The 14,982-nt window shown below is 52.3% G+C and overlaps 2 protein-coding genes across 2 annotated transcripts in view; both read left to right on the forward strand.

The window, feature by feature from the left end:
* The first annotated feature begins 1,339 nt into the window (after positions 1 to 1,339).
* Thbs3 (thrombospondin 3) lies at positions 1,340 to 11,739 on the forward strand. The gene is made up of 22 exons (XM_028753103.1): positions 1,340 to 1,540; positions 2,142 to 2,398; positions 2,485 to 2,587; positions 3,311 to 3,337; positions 3,500 to 3,582; positions 3,666 to 3,717; positions 3,847 to 3,995; positions 4,301 to 4,441; positions 4,569 to 4,646; positions 5,270 to 5,422; positions 5,888 to 5,998; positions 6,083 to 6,190; positions 7,877 to 8,036; positions 8,282 to 8,400; positions 8,510 to 8,562; positions 8,858 to 9,051; positions 9,203 to 9,381; positions 9,498 to 9,546; positions 9,737 to 9,933; positions 10,175 to 10,347; positions 11,212 to 11,351; positions 11,435 to 11,739. Exons 1-22 carry the CDS (start codon positions 1,369 to 1,371, stop codon positions 11,491 to 11,493), a joined length of 2,757 nt encoding a protein of 918 aa, XP_028608936.1. The 5' UTR covers positions 1,340 to 1,368; the 3' UTR covers positions 11,494 to 11,739.
* Positions 11,740 to 13,932: 2,193 nt separating this feature from the next.
* Positions 13,933 to 14,982, forward strand: part of Muc1 (mucin 1, cell surface associated) — a 3,962-nt gene continuing 2,912 nt past the window's right edge. Inside the window, exons 1-2 of the mRNA XM_028753046.1 lie at positions 13,933 to 14,059; positions 14,795 to 14,935. Coding sequence (XP_028608879.1) covers positions 14,002 to 14,059; positions 14,795 to 14,935 — 199 coding nt within the window. The 5' untranslated portion in view covers positions 13,933 to 14,001. The remainder of the gene's footprint in view (positions 14,060 to 14,794; positions 14,936 to 14,982) is intronic.

Consider the following 14,982-nt stretch of genomic DNA (forward strand, 5'->3'; position numbering starts at 1 on the left):
AGTCCCTCCGCCCCCCTCTTGCTCCTACTCTCCGCCTAGTCTTTTCCCTCCCAGTCGCCTTGCCTGCCAGAGGTAGTGAACCGGCTAAGCGGCATGGAGAAGCCGGAACTTTGGGGTGCCCTGGCTCTTCTCCTCCTTTGCTCTTACACATGTGGCAGTCAGGACCTTCAGGGTAAGCCTGCATTCATCCCCTTTGACACCTCTTTGTCTCCTTTCTTTTGCCCCCAGGCAAATAACAGACCACATGAGGTCTTGAGAGAGAGAGGGAAGAGTCATGAAATTGAATTGGAGAGAAAAGTTACACTCCTAAGAGCGAACAGTTGGTGATAATTTAAGAGGGGTGGGCACCAGAGTGGTGGGTGAGTGTAAATTGGTCCAGTGTCAGGCATTGAGACCAGAATGCTCAGGAGTGTCAGAGCATCAACAGAATAGTCTGAGAAAGCAGCTTGATTGATGGGGATTGCACGGTGGGGGACCCCGGGCTTGTTTCCCCCTTTACTCTGGCTCTTGGTTTCTAAAAGATAGAGCGGGGGTGGGGATTGGGCAGCTTGAGCTCTCCTGGAGGTCTGGTGCTGGCATGGGCCCATGGGTAGTGTAGGAGAGGTAGCTGGAGCAGATGACACAAGCAAAGATTCTTTACTGGCTGGAGGGGAAACCACAGATTGGCCAGGACACAGGAGGCAGAGGAAGAGACGCTGGGTCCTACATTCCCAGAGGGGAAAGGCTAAACAGTGGTGGGAGGGTCAGAGCCCTCTATGAACGGCTGTAAGACACATGTGATGAGCCCCTAGGATAGGAGGATTGGCACCAGGGTTTGGAATGAGCTAAACCCAGCAGCGGAGAGATTCTACCTCTGGTTCTCGAGCTGTGGGCACCAGGTGCCACTCCAAACTCAGCAATGTCTCCCTTGCGCCACCTGGTGGGACATAGGAAGTTTGCGGGGTAGCTTTGGTATTTGTAAGTGGGCTCTAAGCCTATAGGGTTCCCAAGGCTTTGGAAGCAACAGATCGTGCTTGGGGGGGTGGGGGGGTGGAGAAGAATTGCCTTGTTAACACGAAAAGGGCCGAGAGTTTTGTTTTTATAGATGGAGTCTTGTAGCCTGATCTAATGTAGCCGAGGCTGGCTGCTTGTTTGAGTCTGTCCTCTCAGCATGAGACTACAGGCATGTACCACCATCCCTAGTGAGTTTGAGTTTTGAAGAGGCAACTTAGGCTGTTCAGAGGTGGATGGGTGATAATCAGGGATGCCTCACCTCTGAGGGCTCAGGAGAGAGGACAGGCCGTCCTCTGATTCCAGCCACTTCCTCTAACTTTGATAATCCCTATCTGGCCAGTAATTGACCTGCTGACAGTAGGAGAGTCCAGGCAGATGGTAGCTGTGGCAGAGAAGATCCGGACAGCTTTGCTCACTGCAGGCGACATCTACCTCTTGTCCACTTTCCGCCTCCCTCCAAAGCAAGGTGGTGTCCTCTTTGGCCTCTACTCTCGCCAAGACAACACACGATGGCTGGAGGCCTCTGTTGTGGGCAAGATCAACAAAGGTGACTGGTGGGCATCCCTTCCCAGCATCAGTGGCCCCTTGAAAAGTCTCCCCCATCCCCACTCCCAGGTGCTCTTTACTCTCCATGACCGCCACTAGGGATACTGGTATGGAGGTACTCCAACAGTTGGGTAAGGCCTGGTGTTTAAGGGATGGATGGCAGGTTGTTTGTTGGGGTGCTTGGGGAGGGTGAGGCATTTGTGTCCCAGTAATGATAGTGCCACTCATATCTTTGCTAAAGCTGAGTAGGTACGGATTTATTTATTTTTCAAGATAAAAAAAACTGGCCTCAAACTCAGAGATCCACCTGCCTTGCTTCCTGAGTGCTTGTGACATCAATGCCTGGCTGAAAAACATTTATTGTGCACCCGCTACAAGGTGTTGAGAGATACAAATTAGGAATTAACCTTAAGAGATGTATCTTGCTGAGCTGTCATGCCCATACCTTTAATCCCAGCACTTGGGAGGCAATGGCAGGCAGATCTCTGAGTCTGAGGCCAGCCTGGTCATAGGGTGCCATATTGGTATATAGAAGAGATAACTGAAGTCAGTTGCAACATGGGATGGGACAAGTGCCCATACTGACCTCCAATCCTGGGCAGTGCTGGTGCGGTACCAGCGGGAAGATGGCAAAGTCCACGCAGTGAACCTACAGCAAGCAGGCCTGGCTGATGGGCGCACACACACGGCTCTCCTGAGACTCCGAGGACCTTCTCGACCCAGCCCTGGCCTGCAGCTGTATGTGGACTGTAAACTGGGTGACCAACATGCTGGGCTTCCAGCACTGGCCCCCATTCCTCCAGCAGAGGTCAGTGGACTGGAGATTAGAACTGGACAAAAGGCTTATCTGAGGATGCAGGTGAGAAGGAACCTCTAATTTGGGGGAAATGGTTTGTAGCACCGAGAGGAGCTGCTTGACCCACCTGCCTACTTGCTGACCCCTAGGGCTTTGTGGAATCAATGAAAATTATTCTGGGTGGATCCATGGCTCGGGTAGGAGCCCTAAGTGAATGTCCGTTCCAAGGAGATGAGTCCATTCACAATGCAGGTAATAGATTCCATCCTTCTGACTTCCTTCCATGCTAACTTGACCCTTTCCTTTAACTTGACCATCCCTGAGGCTTTTGGCTCCCCAACTCCAAATCTTTTATTCTTGACTTCATCTGTAGGTATAGATCAGAAAAATAAAATCATCCAGCAAGACTGGAACTCTGGGGAACTCTAGGGTCTTAGGGAGTAAGGAAATGGCTTAGTCTCAAGGTTTTTGTAGTTCCTCTTGGCAGCTGTCACCTACAATCAAGTGACACCTCCACCTAAGGCCTTTCATCCTACTCTATGACAAGGATGCTTAGAAACTCTTACCTAAGCAAGCACCCACTTCTCCCAGAGACTTCAAAGGGTTCTTGAAGGGGCAGCTTGGGAAAAGGGTTTGAAATGGAATGTACTTGGGCCCTGGCCCTACTTTGGGTGGCTTCTCATTTGTAGTCCTGGTACTACTATGCCTGGGAATCAAGATTTGAAGTTTTTTACTTCCTATGAGGCAATGCCCCAGAGGGTCTTTAGCCCAATGGAAGGTGCTGCTGCAACTGAGTATGGGGTTGTGGGAAGAGTGCTTGTCTACCATGCACAAGGCTGTTTGGTGTATCCCCTCTGTCCTGATACCCTGCAGCACTTCATCTTTATTGAGGGTCCAGGGCTGTCCCTATTCTAGATCCCCTTCCTTCCCACTTCCTTAGCATCTCCCCCCTGACTGCTATTACTTCTCCTCTAGTGACCAGCGCGCTGCAGTCCATTCTAGGTGAGTCAGTTCTGAAGAGGTGGTTGAGGCAAGGGTGGTCCTCTGTCATGGGTGGGGGCTAAGGTGTGATATGGACTTCGGGGGAAGAGATGACTTACAGTCCAAAGAGGGCCCAGGGTGACTCCCCAACTCTAAGTCTCTCCATACCCTGGACCTTGACAGGGGAGCAGACCAAGGCACTGGTCACCCAGCTCACCCTCTTCAACCAGATCCTTGTGGAGCTTCGGGATGACATCCGAGACCAGGTTTGAGTGGGAAAGCTAAGGATGTGATTCTGGGGTGGGGTGTGATGGCAGTTGCAGAGAGATGACTTCTCTTCATTCTTCAGGTGAAGGAGATGTCCCTCATCCGGAACACCATCATGGAGTGTCAGGTGTGCGGTGAGTGGGAGAGTAGAGGAGGGCTCCAGAGAGCGCTGCTATGCTTCTCACTGTGTGGCTTCAGCTTCTCCTTCCCAGCGATCGGAAGAGTGACCCTAGAGGGTGGCTCTGACTGTGTCCACCTCCCAGGTTTCCATGAGCAGCGTTCACACTGCAGCCCCAGCCCCTGCTTCAGAGGTGTGGACTGCATGGAAGTGTACGAGTACCCAGGCTACCGCTGTGGGCCCTGCCCACCCGGCCTGCAGGGCAACGGCACCCACTGTGATGACATCAATGAGGTGAGGAATGGGTACAAAAAAAATGAGGTGAAAGTTGTCCAGAAGCAGGGGAATTTAGGAGGTCAGAGACCAGCAAGGACAGGAAGGAGGAAAAAGATATAGGGTAGGCTAGAAGGTTACACAGTGAAGGGGAGCTGGGGGAGAGGTAGGGAAGTTTGAGATGGCCAGCCAGGGGAAAAGGAGCACCATGAGGTTGGGCTGGGAGAGCTGCATTAGGGACCAGGAGGGATGCTTTTAGGATCACACACAGCTGCCTCACTTTCCCAGGAAAATGCCTGATGTCTGCCTTCTCATTTGGTCCCCAGTGTGCTCACGCTGACCCCTGTTTCCCGGGGTCCAGCTGCATCAACACCATGCCTGGCTTCCACTGTGAGGCCTGTCCTCCAGGGTACAAGGGCACCCGAGTGTCGGGTGTGGGCATCGACTATGCTCGAGCCAGCAAACAGGTCAGATTGTAAAGTCTGTATGGATTTATGAAAAATGAGATGAGACCCCCCCCACACCCGCTCTGGCTTCGGGTCACCCACAGGCCGTCATTATATCTGTGGGACCCCCCCAACTCTGCCCTTCTAGGTCTGCAGTGACACTGACGAATGTAATGATGGTAACAACGGAGGCTGTGACCCAAATTCCATCTGCACCAACACAGTGGTGAGCTGACCGCCCTGCCCTGCCTGTGACTGGGGAAGGGACACTGTGTAACTCCCTCTTCAAATTTCCTACTTCTTCCTGTTTGCCTTGGGCACTGCTCGAGTGTTCCCATGAACCTGGCCAACGTCGCCAGGTTCTGATTCCGCCTTTTACCAGCGGTGACCTTTAGCAAGTTATTTAATCATTTTGAACATCAGCTTCCTCCTTTGAAAAATAAGGCTATTATCTTTTTAAAAAGTTGTTCTGGGGCTGGAGAGATGGTTCAGTGCTTAAGAGTACTGACTGCTCTTCCAAAGGACCTGGGGTCAATTCCCAGCAACTACATGGCAGCTCACAACTGTCTCTAACTCCAATATCTGACACCCTCATACAGACATACGTGCAGGCAAAACACCAATGCACATAAAATTTTTAAAAAAGGAAAAAAGAAAAAAGAAACAAAAAAACCCCCCACAAAACAACAAAATCAAAACAACAACAACAACAAACCAGGCTGTTCTGAGACCCTAAAGGAGATAGACATGCCTGGTGTGGTTCTAAGTGGCTGTCTTAGATCCCACAGGTTAGTCCAGGGCTCCTCGTGAGTTCATCCTTTCTTTGTAACTCTACCTCCCTACTCTTAGGGGTCTTTCAAATGTGGTCCCTGCCGCCTGGGTTTCCTGGGGAACCAGAGCCAGGGCTGCATTCCAGCAAGGACCTGCCACAGCCCTGCCCACAGCCCCTGCCACATCCATGCCCACTGTCTCTTTGAACGCAATGGTGCCGTGTCATGCCAGGTAACCTAGATCTAAGATGAGGAGGAAAAACGGAGGGCTCTGGAGAAATGTGTAAAACTGGTGAAAATATTTAGGGACTGACCTCAGTGCCCTCATGGGAAAGAGATAAGCACAGGCTATTATCTATCTTTTAAATAAGTTGTTCTAGCTGGGCAGTGGTGGTGCACACCTTTAATCCCAGCACTTGGGAGGCAGAGACAGGCAGATTTCTGAGTTTGAGGCCAGCCTGGTCTAGAGAGTGAGTTCCAGGACAGCCAGGGTTCCACAAAGAAACCCTGTCTTGAAAAAACAACAACAACAAAAAAGTTGTTCTGGGGCTGGAGAGATGGCTCAGTGGTTAAGAGGGACTTAGTTCCCCAGGGACTTAGTAATGAGGAGAACGGAGCCCAGAGCAGGGATAGTAGAGGGGCAGGGCAGAGGGATGCAAGGTCCAGTGGCTAACGCCTACCGTATGTTTTTCCCTAGTGTAACGTGGGCTGGGCAGGGAACGGGAACGTGTGTGGGCCTGACACAGACATAGACGGCTATCCAGACCAGGCGCTTCCCTGCATGGATAACAACAAGCACTGCAAGCAGGTGCAGGACCAGAGGCTGGAGGGGAGCAGTGAAGGGTAGGCTGGCTCCCCAGAACTCACCCATGCTCTTCCTCCTGAACCTCAGGACAATTGCCTTTTGACCCCCAACTCTGGGCAAGAAGATGCTGATAACGACGGTGTCGGGGACCAGTGTGACGATGACGCTGACGGGGATGGTATCAAGAATGTTGAGGTACGGGGGTGGGGGGAGGGGGGAGGGGGGGGCTCCACGGCTAAAAGCACTTGTTACTCTTGCAAAACACCCTGCACTCACATGGTGGCTTACAAACATCTGTAACTCTATTTCCATCTCTGGCCTCTCTGGGCACAGCACTCGTGTGAGGCACAGACATGTATTCAGGCACCACACCCATACAGAGAAAATAAAAATGAATCTTAAAAAAACAAAACAGGGCTGGTGAGATGGCTCAGTGGTTAAGAGCACTGACTGCTCTTCTAGAGGTCATGAGTTCAAATCCCAGCAACCACATGGTGGCTCACAACCATCTGCAATGAGATCTGATGCCCTCATATGGGTGTCTGAAGATAGCTACAGTGTACTTACATATAAATAAATAAAAAATCTTTAAAAAAAAAAAAAACAAAAACAAAAAAAACAAAACAAGGGGCTCAGCAGTTAAAAGCGCTGACTGCTCTTCCAGAGGTCCTGATGCCCTTTTCTGGTGTCTGAAGTAATAGTGTACTCATGTACATAAAACCAACAACTTTAGCCAGGTGGTAGTGGTGCACGCCTTTAATCCCAGCACTTGGGAGGCAGAAGCAGGCGGATTTCTGAGTTCGAGAGTTTGAGGCTAGCCTGGTCTACAGAGTGAGTTCCAGGACAGCCAGGGCTACACAGAGAAACCCTGTCTCAAAAACCAAAAAACCAACCAACCAAAAAAAAAAAAAAAAAAAAAAAAAAAACCCAAAAACTTTGAGGTAGATTTGCAATGGTGGCATGTGCTTGTAATCCCAGCAGTTAGGATATGGAGGCAGGAGGATCACTCACTGCAAAGTGGAGGTCAGCCTGGGCTATGGAATGAGGTCCTGTCTCTAAAAACCAAACAAAGCCAGTGTGATGGCTCAGAGCAAGTAAAAGCACCAAACATAGTGACTTGCATTTAATCCCTGGAACTCACATGGTGGGAGGGGAGAATCTACTGTTACAAAATGTCCTCTGACCCCTATATAGGCACAGTGGCACTTGTGTGGCCACATACATAGACTACATAAATAAGTACATGTTAAAAAAAATAAAAAGAAAGGGGGCTGGAGAGATGGCTCAGCTGTTAAGGGCACTGGTTGCTCTTCTGGAGGTCCCTGGTTCAATTTCCAGCACCCACATGGCAGCTCACAACTGTCTGTAATTCTAGTTCCAGGGGATCTTACACAGACATACATGTAGTTTTAACACCAATGTACAGAAGATAAAAAGAAATAAATCTTTAAAGAGAGAAAGGAAAGAAGAAAGATGAAGTGAAAACAAAAGAAAAGCCAGGTCCTGCACGATGTTGCATGCCTCTGATCCCCAGTACTCAGGAGGCTGAGGCTGGTAGAGCCCTGTTGTCTACATAGTGGATTCTAAGACAACAATGGCTATGTAGTGAGACCATGTCTCAAAACAAACAACAGAACCACAAAAACCAAAACCAAACACCTCTAAATGCCAAGGGCATTCTGCTCCTCTCAGCTCCTGTGCTCTCCTGCATTGTGATCTCTTCTGTGAGTCCCTTTGTCCTGCCTCTTCTTGGCCCTTGGCAGTTCTCTAGAAACATCCCTATGAAATGAATTGTGGAGACCTGTACCTGGTTGGGTGGGTGGGACAGCACCCAGCAAGGATGGGGACTTCTGACCCTTCTGTCCCCACCCTTTTGTCCAGGACAATTGCCGACTGTTCCCTAACAAGGACCAGCAGAATTCAGACACAGATTCATTTGGTGATGCCTGTGACAACTGTCCCAATGTTCCCAACAATGACCAGAAGGACACGGATGGCAATGGAGAAGGAGACGCCTGTGACAACGACGTGGATGGGGACGGTGCAAGCCTGGGGCTGTGGGGATGGCTGGGAGACCTGGGGACAGGCGAGGAGCTCGGAAGTCAGTGGCAGTGGGGGAAGTAGGCTTATAGTCACTGGCCCAGGAACATGGTGTGGCCAGACAAGATGTGGGCAAGTCACACAAGGTACAAGCAGGTTTCCTAACAAAGCTCAGGCCGCTCACCAGCTTAGCACCTGAGAAGCGTGTGCTCCGCAAGCAACAGTGCTGTTCCTCGTGTCCGCTAGGCATCCCCAATGGGCTGGACAACTGCCCTAAAGTACCCAACCCACTGCAGACAGACCGGGACGAAGACGGAGTGGGAGACGCTTGTGACAGCTGCCCGGAAATGAGCAATCCTACCCAGGTACAGGGGAGTGTCAAGGGCGAGGGAGGGTGGGGATTTGTTGGATGAGGCCCAGTCTTTTACTCTCTCAGTTATCAGGAAATGGTGACATCAGACCCCTCTCTCTCAGACAGATGCAGATAGCGACCTGGTGGGAGATGTCTGTGACACCAATGAAGACAGGTAGGGTCTGGGCTGAGAGATCCAAGGTCCCCCAGGGAACCTCCCAGGGGATATTTCTTTTTCCTTTCCTCTACTGCATTCTCAGTTGCCTTTGTGAGCTTAGCTCACCACCCCTACCAAGCAGGAAATCATTCTCACAGTCTACCCTTCATTCCTGCTGCTGGATTTTCATCTCTTCGGAATGATGGCGCGGAAATCGGGTTGGAGCGTAGGCAGGCCCCAGAGAGCACACAGAAGATAAGGAAAAGATAGAGCCCACCATCTCAGCTGGGATCTGTCCATTTCTGTTGAACAGTGATGGAGATGGGCACCAGGACACCAAGGACAACTGTCCTCAGCTGCCAAATAGCTCTCAGCTGGACTCAGACAATGACGGGCTTGGAGATGAGTGTGACGGGGATGATGACAATGACGGTGTCCCAGATTATGTGCCTCCCGGGCCTGATAACTGTCGCCTGGTACCCAATCCTAACCAGAAGGACTCAGATGGTAAGGCTGGAGTCCCAGAGATGGCTAAGCTGATCCAGGCTGTGCTCAGGAGTAGGCCTACTGAAGGGAGTGAAGGATGGAAGGGTAGAGAGGATGCAGGAAGACCCAGTGGTGACAGCTGGCAGGGCCTGAGTAACCTCACTCTCTTCAGGCAACGGTGTTGGTGATGTCTGTGAGGACGACTTTGACAATGATGCAGTGGTTGACCCTCTGGATGTGTGCCCGGAAAGTGCAGAAGTTACCCTCACAGATTTCCGGGCTTATCAGACTGTGATTCTGGATCCTGAGGGTGATGCCCAGATTGATCCAAACTGGGTAGTGCTCAACCAGGTATGCAGAGCTGTACCCTGGACAGGTGCTGTCAGACCTGGCCGCCTGTTGGGACCTGGGGTAGCATCGTGCACCTGGATGAGGGCTTTTTCTCTTTCTTCCCTTATCAACCCCAGGGCATGGAAATTGTTCAGACTATGAACAGTGACCCAGGTCTTGCAGTTGGTATGTAAAGGACACCCAGCTCAGGAATTTCCTAAGGGAAGGCTCCTATAGAGGGTAGATGGAGAGGATTTGCAGGGGCTTACCACAAGACACTGGCCTAACATGCAACAGGCATCTCTGTGCCCAAACCCACCCAATAGACCGCCAAGCAGCTTTACTGCCCCTAACAGTTATCTTGTCTCTACCCCAGGATACACGGCCTTCAATGGTGTGGACTTTGAGGGCACTTTCCACGTGAACACTGTCACGGATGATGACTATGCAGGCTTTCTCTTCAGTTACCAGGACAGTGGCCGCTTCTATGTGGTCATGTGGAAACAGACAGAGCAGACCTACTGGCAGGCCACACCTTTCAGAGCAGTGGCCCAACCAGGGCTGCAGCTCAAGGTATCCCAGATGCCCACTTTCCCCAACCCAGTGACTTTCCTAAAGCTGTTCTTGTCCGACCTCGGGGCCCCCACTGCCTACGCTCTCTTACCCAGACATCTAGGCTGGAGCTCAACTGTATGGGATTACAGAGAACCCTTCCTGTTCCCTTTAACTCCCTTTCTCACCTGCTCTTCCCACCTTTTGTTTCTCTTTACCCGGGGCCTGTGATTGACACACTGTCTTTGTCAATGACTTCCAGGCAGTGACATCAATCTCTGGCCCAGGTGAGCACCTCCGGAATGCTCTGTGGCATACTGGCCACACCCCTGATCAGGTACGACTGCTGTGGACTGATCCCCGGAATGTGGGTTGGAGAGACAAGACGTCCTATAGATGGCGGCTGCTCCACCGGCCCCAAGTTGGCTATATTCGGTAAGGAAAAGACTTGAGCCCTGGAGAGGGGGCAGGAGCAAGACTTAGCCTCCCGTGCTCCCTAGCTAGCAGGGACTTGGGGACTGTGACCTTCCCTCTGCCCAGCTCCTTGCTGTCTTTGGTACGGCTTGCAGCCAGTTCCTTCCGTTACCCCTCTCAACACAGAGGAGGTGGTGTCAGGTGCACCATTCCTTCCTTCCCACCCAGTTTCTCCTGTAAACCCAGGCTGTTGAGCCTGGTGCTCTGGGAACCTCTACCCCCAGGCAGTCTGTGGAAGAGTCCATCCCTCCAGCCCCTTAAGTGTCCAGAACTTGCTCCAGCAGCATCTTACTTTGGAAACGGACCATGATTTACAGAAGAGCAAATTGAGGCCCAGAGTTTACAGGCCTCTCAGCTGAATTTTTCCCTCCAAGTGTCTCCAGTTGCTGAGAATGCCTGGAGAAGGGAAGGGAAAGGGCTCTGCTTAGAAGCGGGGCTTCCTGTGGCCAGCAGCCTAGAAGCCTGGGACTGGGTTGGTTCCTCTTTAAGGTACCTAGAGCAGTGGGGCGCCAGGGCAGAGGATAAATAGGGGGTGGTGGACTAGAGCCTGGGAAGCGGGTGACTTCACCCCCAGCCTTTTGTGCTCATTGTCATGGCAACCCAATCCTTGCGAGGAATGTGCTGGGGCTTTGAGATGCAAAAGGGGCTGGACAAAGAGCTAGGGGCCCAAGGCCTGAGAAAAAGCACCTCTCCCTCCCGTTTCCAGCCTCCCCTCCCTCCCCTCAGGACTAGTGAGCACAAGGGGAGGGGTGCACAAGACCCCGGGACACAGTGGCACAGTGCTCACTGGCATCTTACCACCAATGATACCTCTATTCCCGACAGGGTGAAGCTCTATGAGGGTCCCCAGCTAGTGGCGGATTCTGGGGTGATTATTGATACGTCCATGCGAGGGGGGCGTCTCGGTGTATTCTGCTTCTCCCAAGAAAATATCATTTGGTCCAATCTCCAGTACCGATGCAATGGTGAGGCTCTAGACTGAGGGCAAGTTGACCTGTGCCCCTGGGAGAACCATGGCCTCTGACCCTGACTTATTTTCCCTCTTCAGACACAGTGCCTGAGGACTTTGAGCCATTCCGGAGGCAACTGCTCCAGGGAAGGGTGTGAGGAGGTGGCCGCGGGATTCAGATCCTGATTGGAGACCCTTTGACTTTGGACTCTGTTCTGGAGACCCTGGGGTCTCCTCAGCCCAACAGATGGTTCTCTGGCACCCGTCAGGGAGCTCAGCCCCAGAGGGGTAGTGACCCCATTGTGCAGGGGTTGGGAGACTTTCAAGGGGTATTATTACTCAGGTTCTAACCCCAGGAAAGACAACAGCACATTGCCATAAAGTTTCAGTTATTTTCTAAGTCAGCGCAATTGTTTATTTTAGGCCTTTTTCGGGACAGAAAGGAACCTGAGGGGTAAGAAAGGCTGATAGCTGCAGGTTAGAGAGCTAGGGAAAGTTTGACTGAGTTGAGGTGTGGGTGGAAAAAGTACCAAATGAAGGATGAGGTTGGAGGGTGGCTAAGGTCCTTCCAGCCCCACTTACTCACCGTGGTAGCGGCGACACTTCAGTCTAAGCTCGGTAGAGATCGAAAGCCCGGTGGCCGGGGCTGCCCCGCTCTGGGTGAGGGGGCGCCGCGGGGCCGAGGGGGCCGGAGGCCGGGACGAGTGCAATATTGGCAGGGGAAAGAACAACACTGCACCGCGTCCCGTCCCTCCCCCCCCCCCCGGGCTCTGGAATCCAGCTTCCCTACCAACTGGGCCGCTTGAGCCCAGGGACAGGGGTGCTTTGGGTCACCTTAGAGGTGCGCTAGAGCCTGGACACCCGGAAGAGTGAAAGAGGTGGCGAAAGGGAAAGGGTGTGGAGAGAAGGGGAGCTCCTGGGGCCCTGGAAGGCCACTTTCCAACGCCAAAGCAGTGCGCGCGCTTGCTCTTTAAATACTCAGACTGAGAGGCGCGGAGCCATTGCCATGGTGACGGGTGTCCCAGCAACCGAATTGAATGGCTGTTGCCTAGCAATCCTAGGAGTTGGGGTTTGGTGCCGCCCACCTAAATACTTGTGGGCGAGCTGACGTAGGACGTCCCCACTCCGCCTGGAGCTGGCCTGACAAAGCGGCCCAGAGGCGGGACACACGGCGGGAGCGTGGGATCCACGCCTCCGTTCGTGCACTTCGGAAATGTTTTTAAAGTATTAGTTTCCGTTTTGTATTTGTTGGGACTAAGAATTGTTTGCCTCCTACAGTTGTAACTGCTCCTGCTGGTTTACACCGCAACCTACCGGCTGAGGATCCGGCCTGGCTTCCTCAGTCCGTGCTTCTGTGAACCCAAAGCCCTCCCCAAACCCAACTACTTCTGCCCTTCAGAATACCTTTCGGTTCTCCCTAAACACACCTACGTGGGTTTGCCTTGTTCTACGCGCTTGTTCGCCCCAAATATTGTTCCTTTCCCAGATACATCTCGAAGTTCCCAAATTCCATGAACGTCCCACCTACGTACTCTCTGCCTCCTAAATATCTAGCTACCTGTATATATATATATATATATATATCCTGTCCCATCCCCCCCTTCCCAATTCAATGTCATCACACAACTTGATGCCCCCTTCCACACATACCTTGAGGCTCTAACCACTTATTTCCTGCCCCCAAACACCATCCCCAGAAGTCTGAGTAGTCCAAGTACTAATCCTTGCCTCTCCCCCACACTGTGCATTCTTTCCTATCTGTCCGAGGCATTGATTCTTTTCGCCAAGGCACAACTACCCTAAGATCTGTCTCAACTTGGGCTGTGTTGCCAAGCCTTCGGCCCGTGCGAGTACGCGCGCGACGCTCGCGGTGACCACTAGAGGGCAGGTGTTTCCGGGTAGAAGGACCGGTCAGCCTGCCACTCAAGGTGTAGGGTTGGGTAGGAAGGACCTTAGGCTTCAGTGGAGCCCAAGTTTCGTCCTTTTGAAGTGGAAATTTCCCCCACCGCCTTTCTCGGGAGAAAGCCAAAGAGAGACCCAGGCTACTGGAAAGTCCGGCAGGGGCGGGGACTGTGGTTTTCAGAGTACAGGGAGCGGTTAGAAGGGTGGGGCTGTTCCGGGAAGTGCGGGGGGGGGGGCGGGAGGGAGACTAAAACTAGCGACCTGTCCACTATTATCCAGCCTCCTTATATCCTCTCAACTTATGAGAAGTGGTTTTCAAGGACCCGCAGAGCGTAGGAAAAGGGATCAGGGGACCTAGGGATGGGCTTCCCTTGTCTTGTTGTCCAGGGCCTTTCTGTGTTCCCTTTTCTTTTCTTGGCCGTTGCTCTGGGACTAAAACCGGGGGACCCCAGGTTTCCTCCACATGCACACCTGGGGTAGTCAAAGAGTGGTTGGTAAAAGTGGGAGACCAAATGGAGAATGAACAGGTTGTCATAAGGTTGAGTGGTTGGAGCCCAAGTACCCAACACAGGAATGACTGGGGAGGAGGAGGAGGAAAGAGTAGGGGAGGGGGCGGAGTTTTGTTACCTGTCACCTGCTCTGACTGTGCCTAGGGCGGGAGGGGGACTGGTATAAAGCAGCAGGCACCAGCGCTCTTCCACTGCACACACGCAGCGCCAGCCTTGAGTCTGTTTCTACCCCCTTCCCGCCTGTTCATCACCACCATGACCCCGGGCATACGGGCTCCTTTCTTCCTGCTGTTACTTCTAGCAAGCCTAAAAGGTGAGAGGCGCAGGGTGGGGAGGGGCTGCGCTATTCAGGTGGGATTCCTAGTCGTTCTGTGGAATTTGCTTACTGGTAGACCATGAGAGTCATAAGTGGCAGACAGGGATGGCCCAGTATGTCCCAGAGGGAAGGAGGCTAGGGAAGGAGGCTGAGAAGAGACAACCCCCAGGAGAATAGGCACCATAGTAGGCAAATACTCTGTGGGGAGTAGAGAAGAGAGGCTGTGTCAGAAGTGGCTCCCGAGTGGAAGAATGGAGCATGTACAGTGGTTCCAGTCAATAATTCCCACCTTCAGGACGCTCAGGTTCACAGAGAGTTCAAGGACAGCCTAGGCTACGCTGTGAATACTTGTCTCAAGTAGAGCAATGAATGAACCAGAAGCAGAAGTGAGACCTTTAGTGGGGGAGACAAACCAGGGGCTACCTGATGTTAACCTGATCCCCCTTCCTTCTGGGATTACTTTGCTTTTGGAGTTTACATTTTTCTTTTTGCTCTGATTTTCATCTATGCAGTAGTTTCTCACAACTTCCGGCTCTAGCCAGAACTAAAGTGTCACCCAAGTTATCCAAAGCAACCCAGTGTCCAACTCTGTTGACTGGTGCTGTGAGCATAAAAACAGTTTACCCATCACCTTCCACTCTGGTTCAGGTTTTCTTACCCTTCCAAGTCAGGAAAATAGTGTCACCTCATCTCAGGACACCAGCAGTTCCTTAACATCGACTACTACTCCAGTCCACAGCGGCAACTCAGACCCAGCCACCAGCCCTCCAGGGGACTCTACCAGCTCCCCAGCCACCAGCCCCCCAGGAGACTCCACCAGCTCTGCAGTCCACAGTGACACCTCGTCCCCAGCCACCAGCCCTCCAGGAGACTCCACCAGCTCTGCAGTCCACAGTGACACCTCGTCCCCAGCCACCAGC

The sequence above is a fragment of the Grammomys surdaster genome, unplaced genomic scaffold, assembly GCF_004785775.1.
Source record: "Grammomys surdaster isolate TR1022 unplaced genomic scaffold, NIH_TR_1.0 125946, whole genome shotgun sequence".
Taxonomy (NCBI): Eukaryota; Metazoa; Chordata; class Mammalia; order Rodentia; family Muridae; genus Grammomys; species Grammomys surdaster.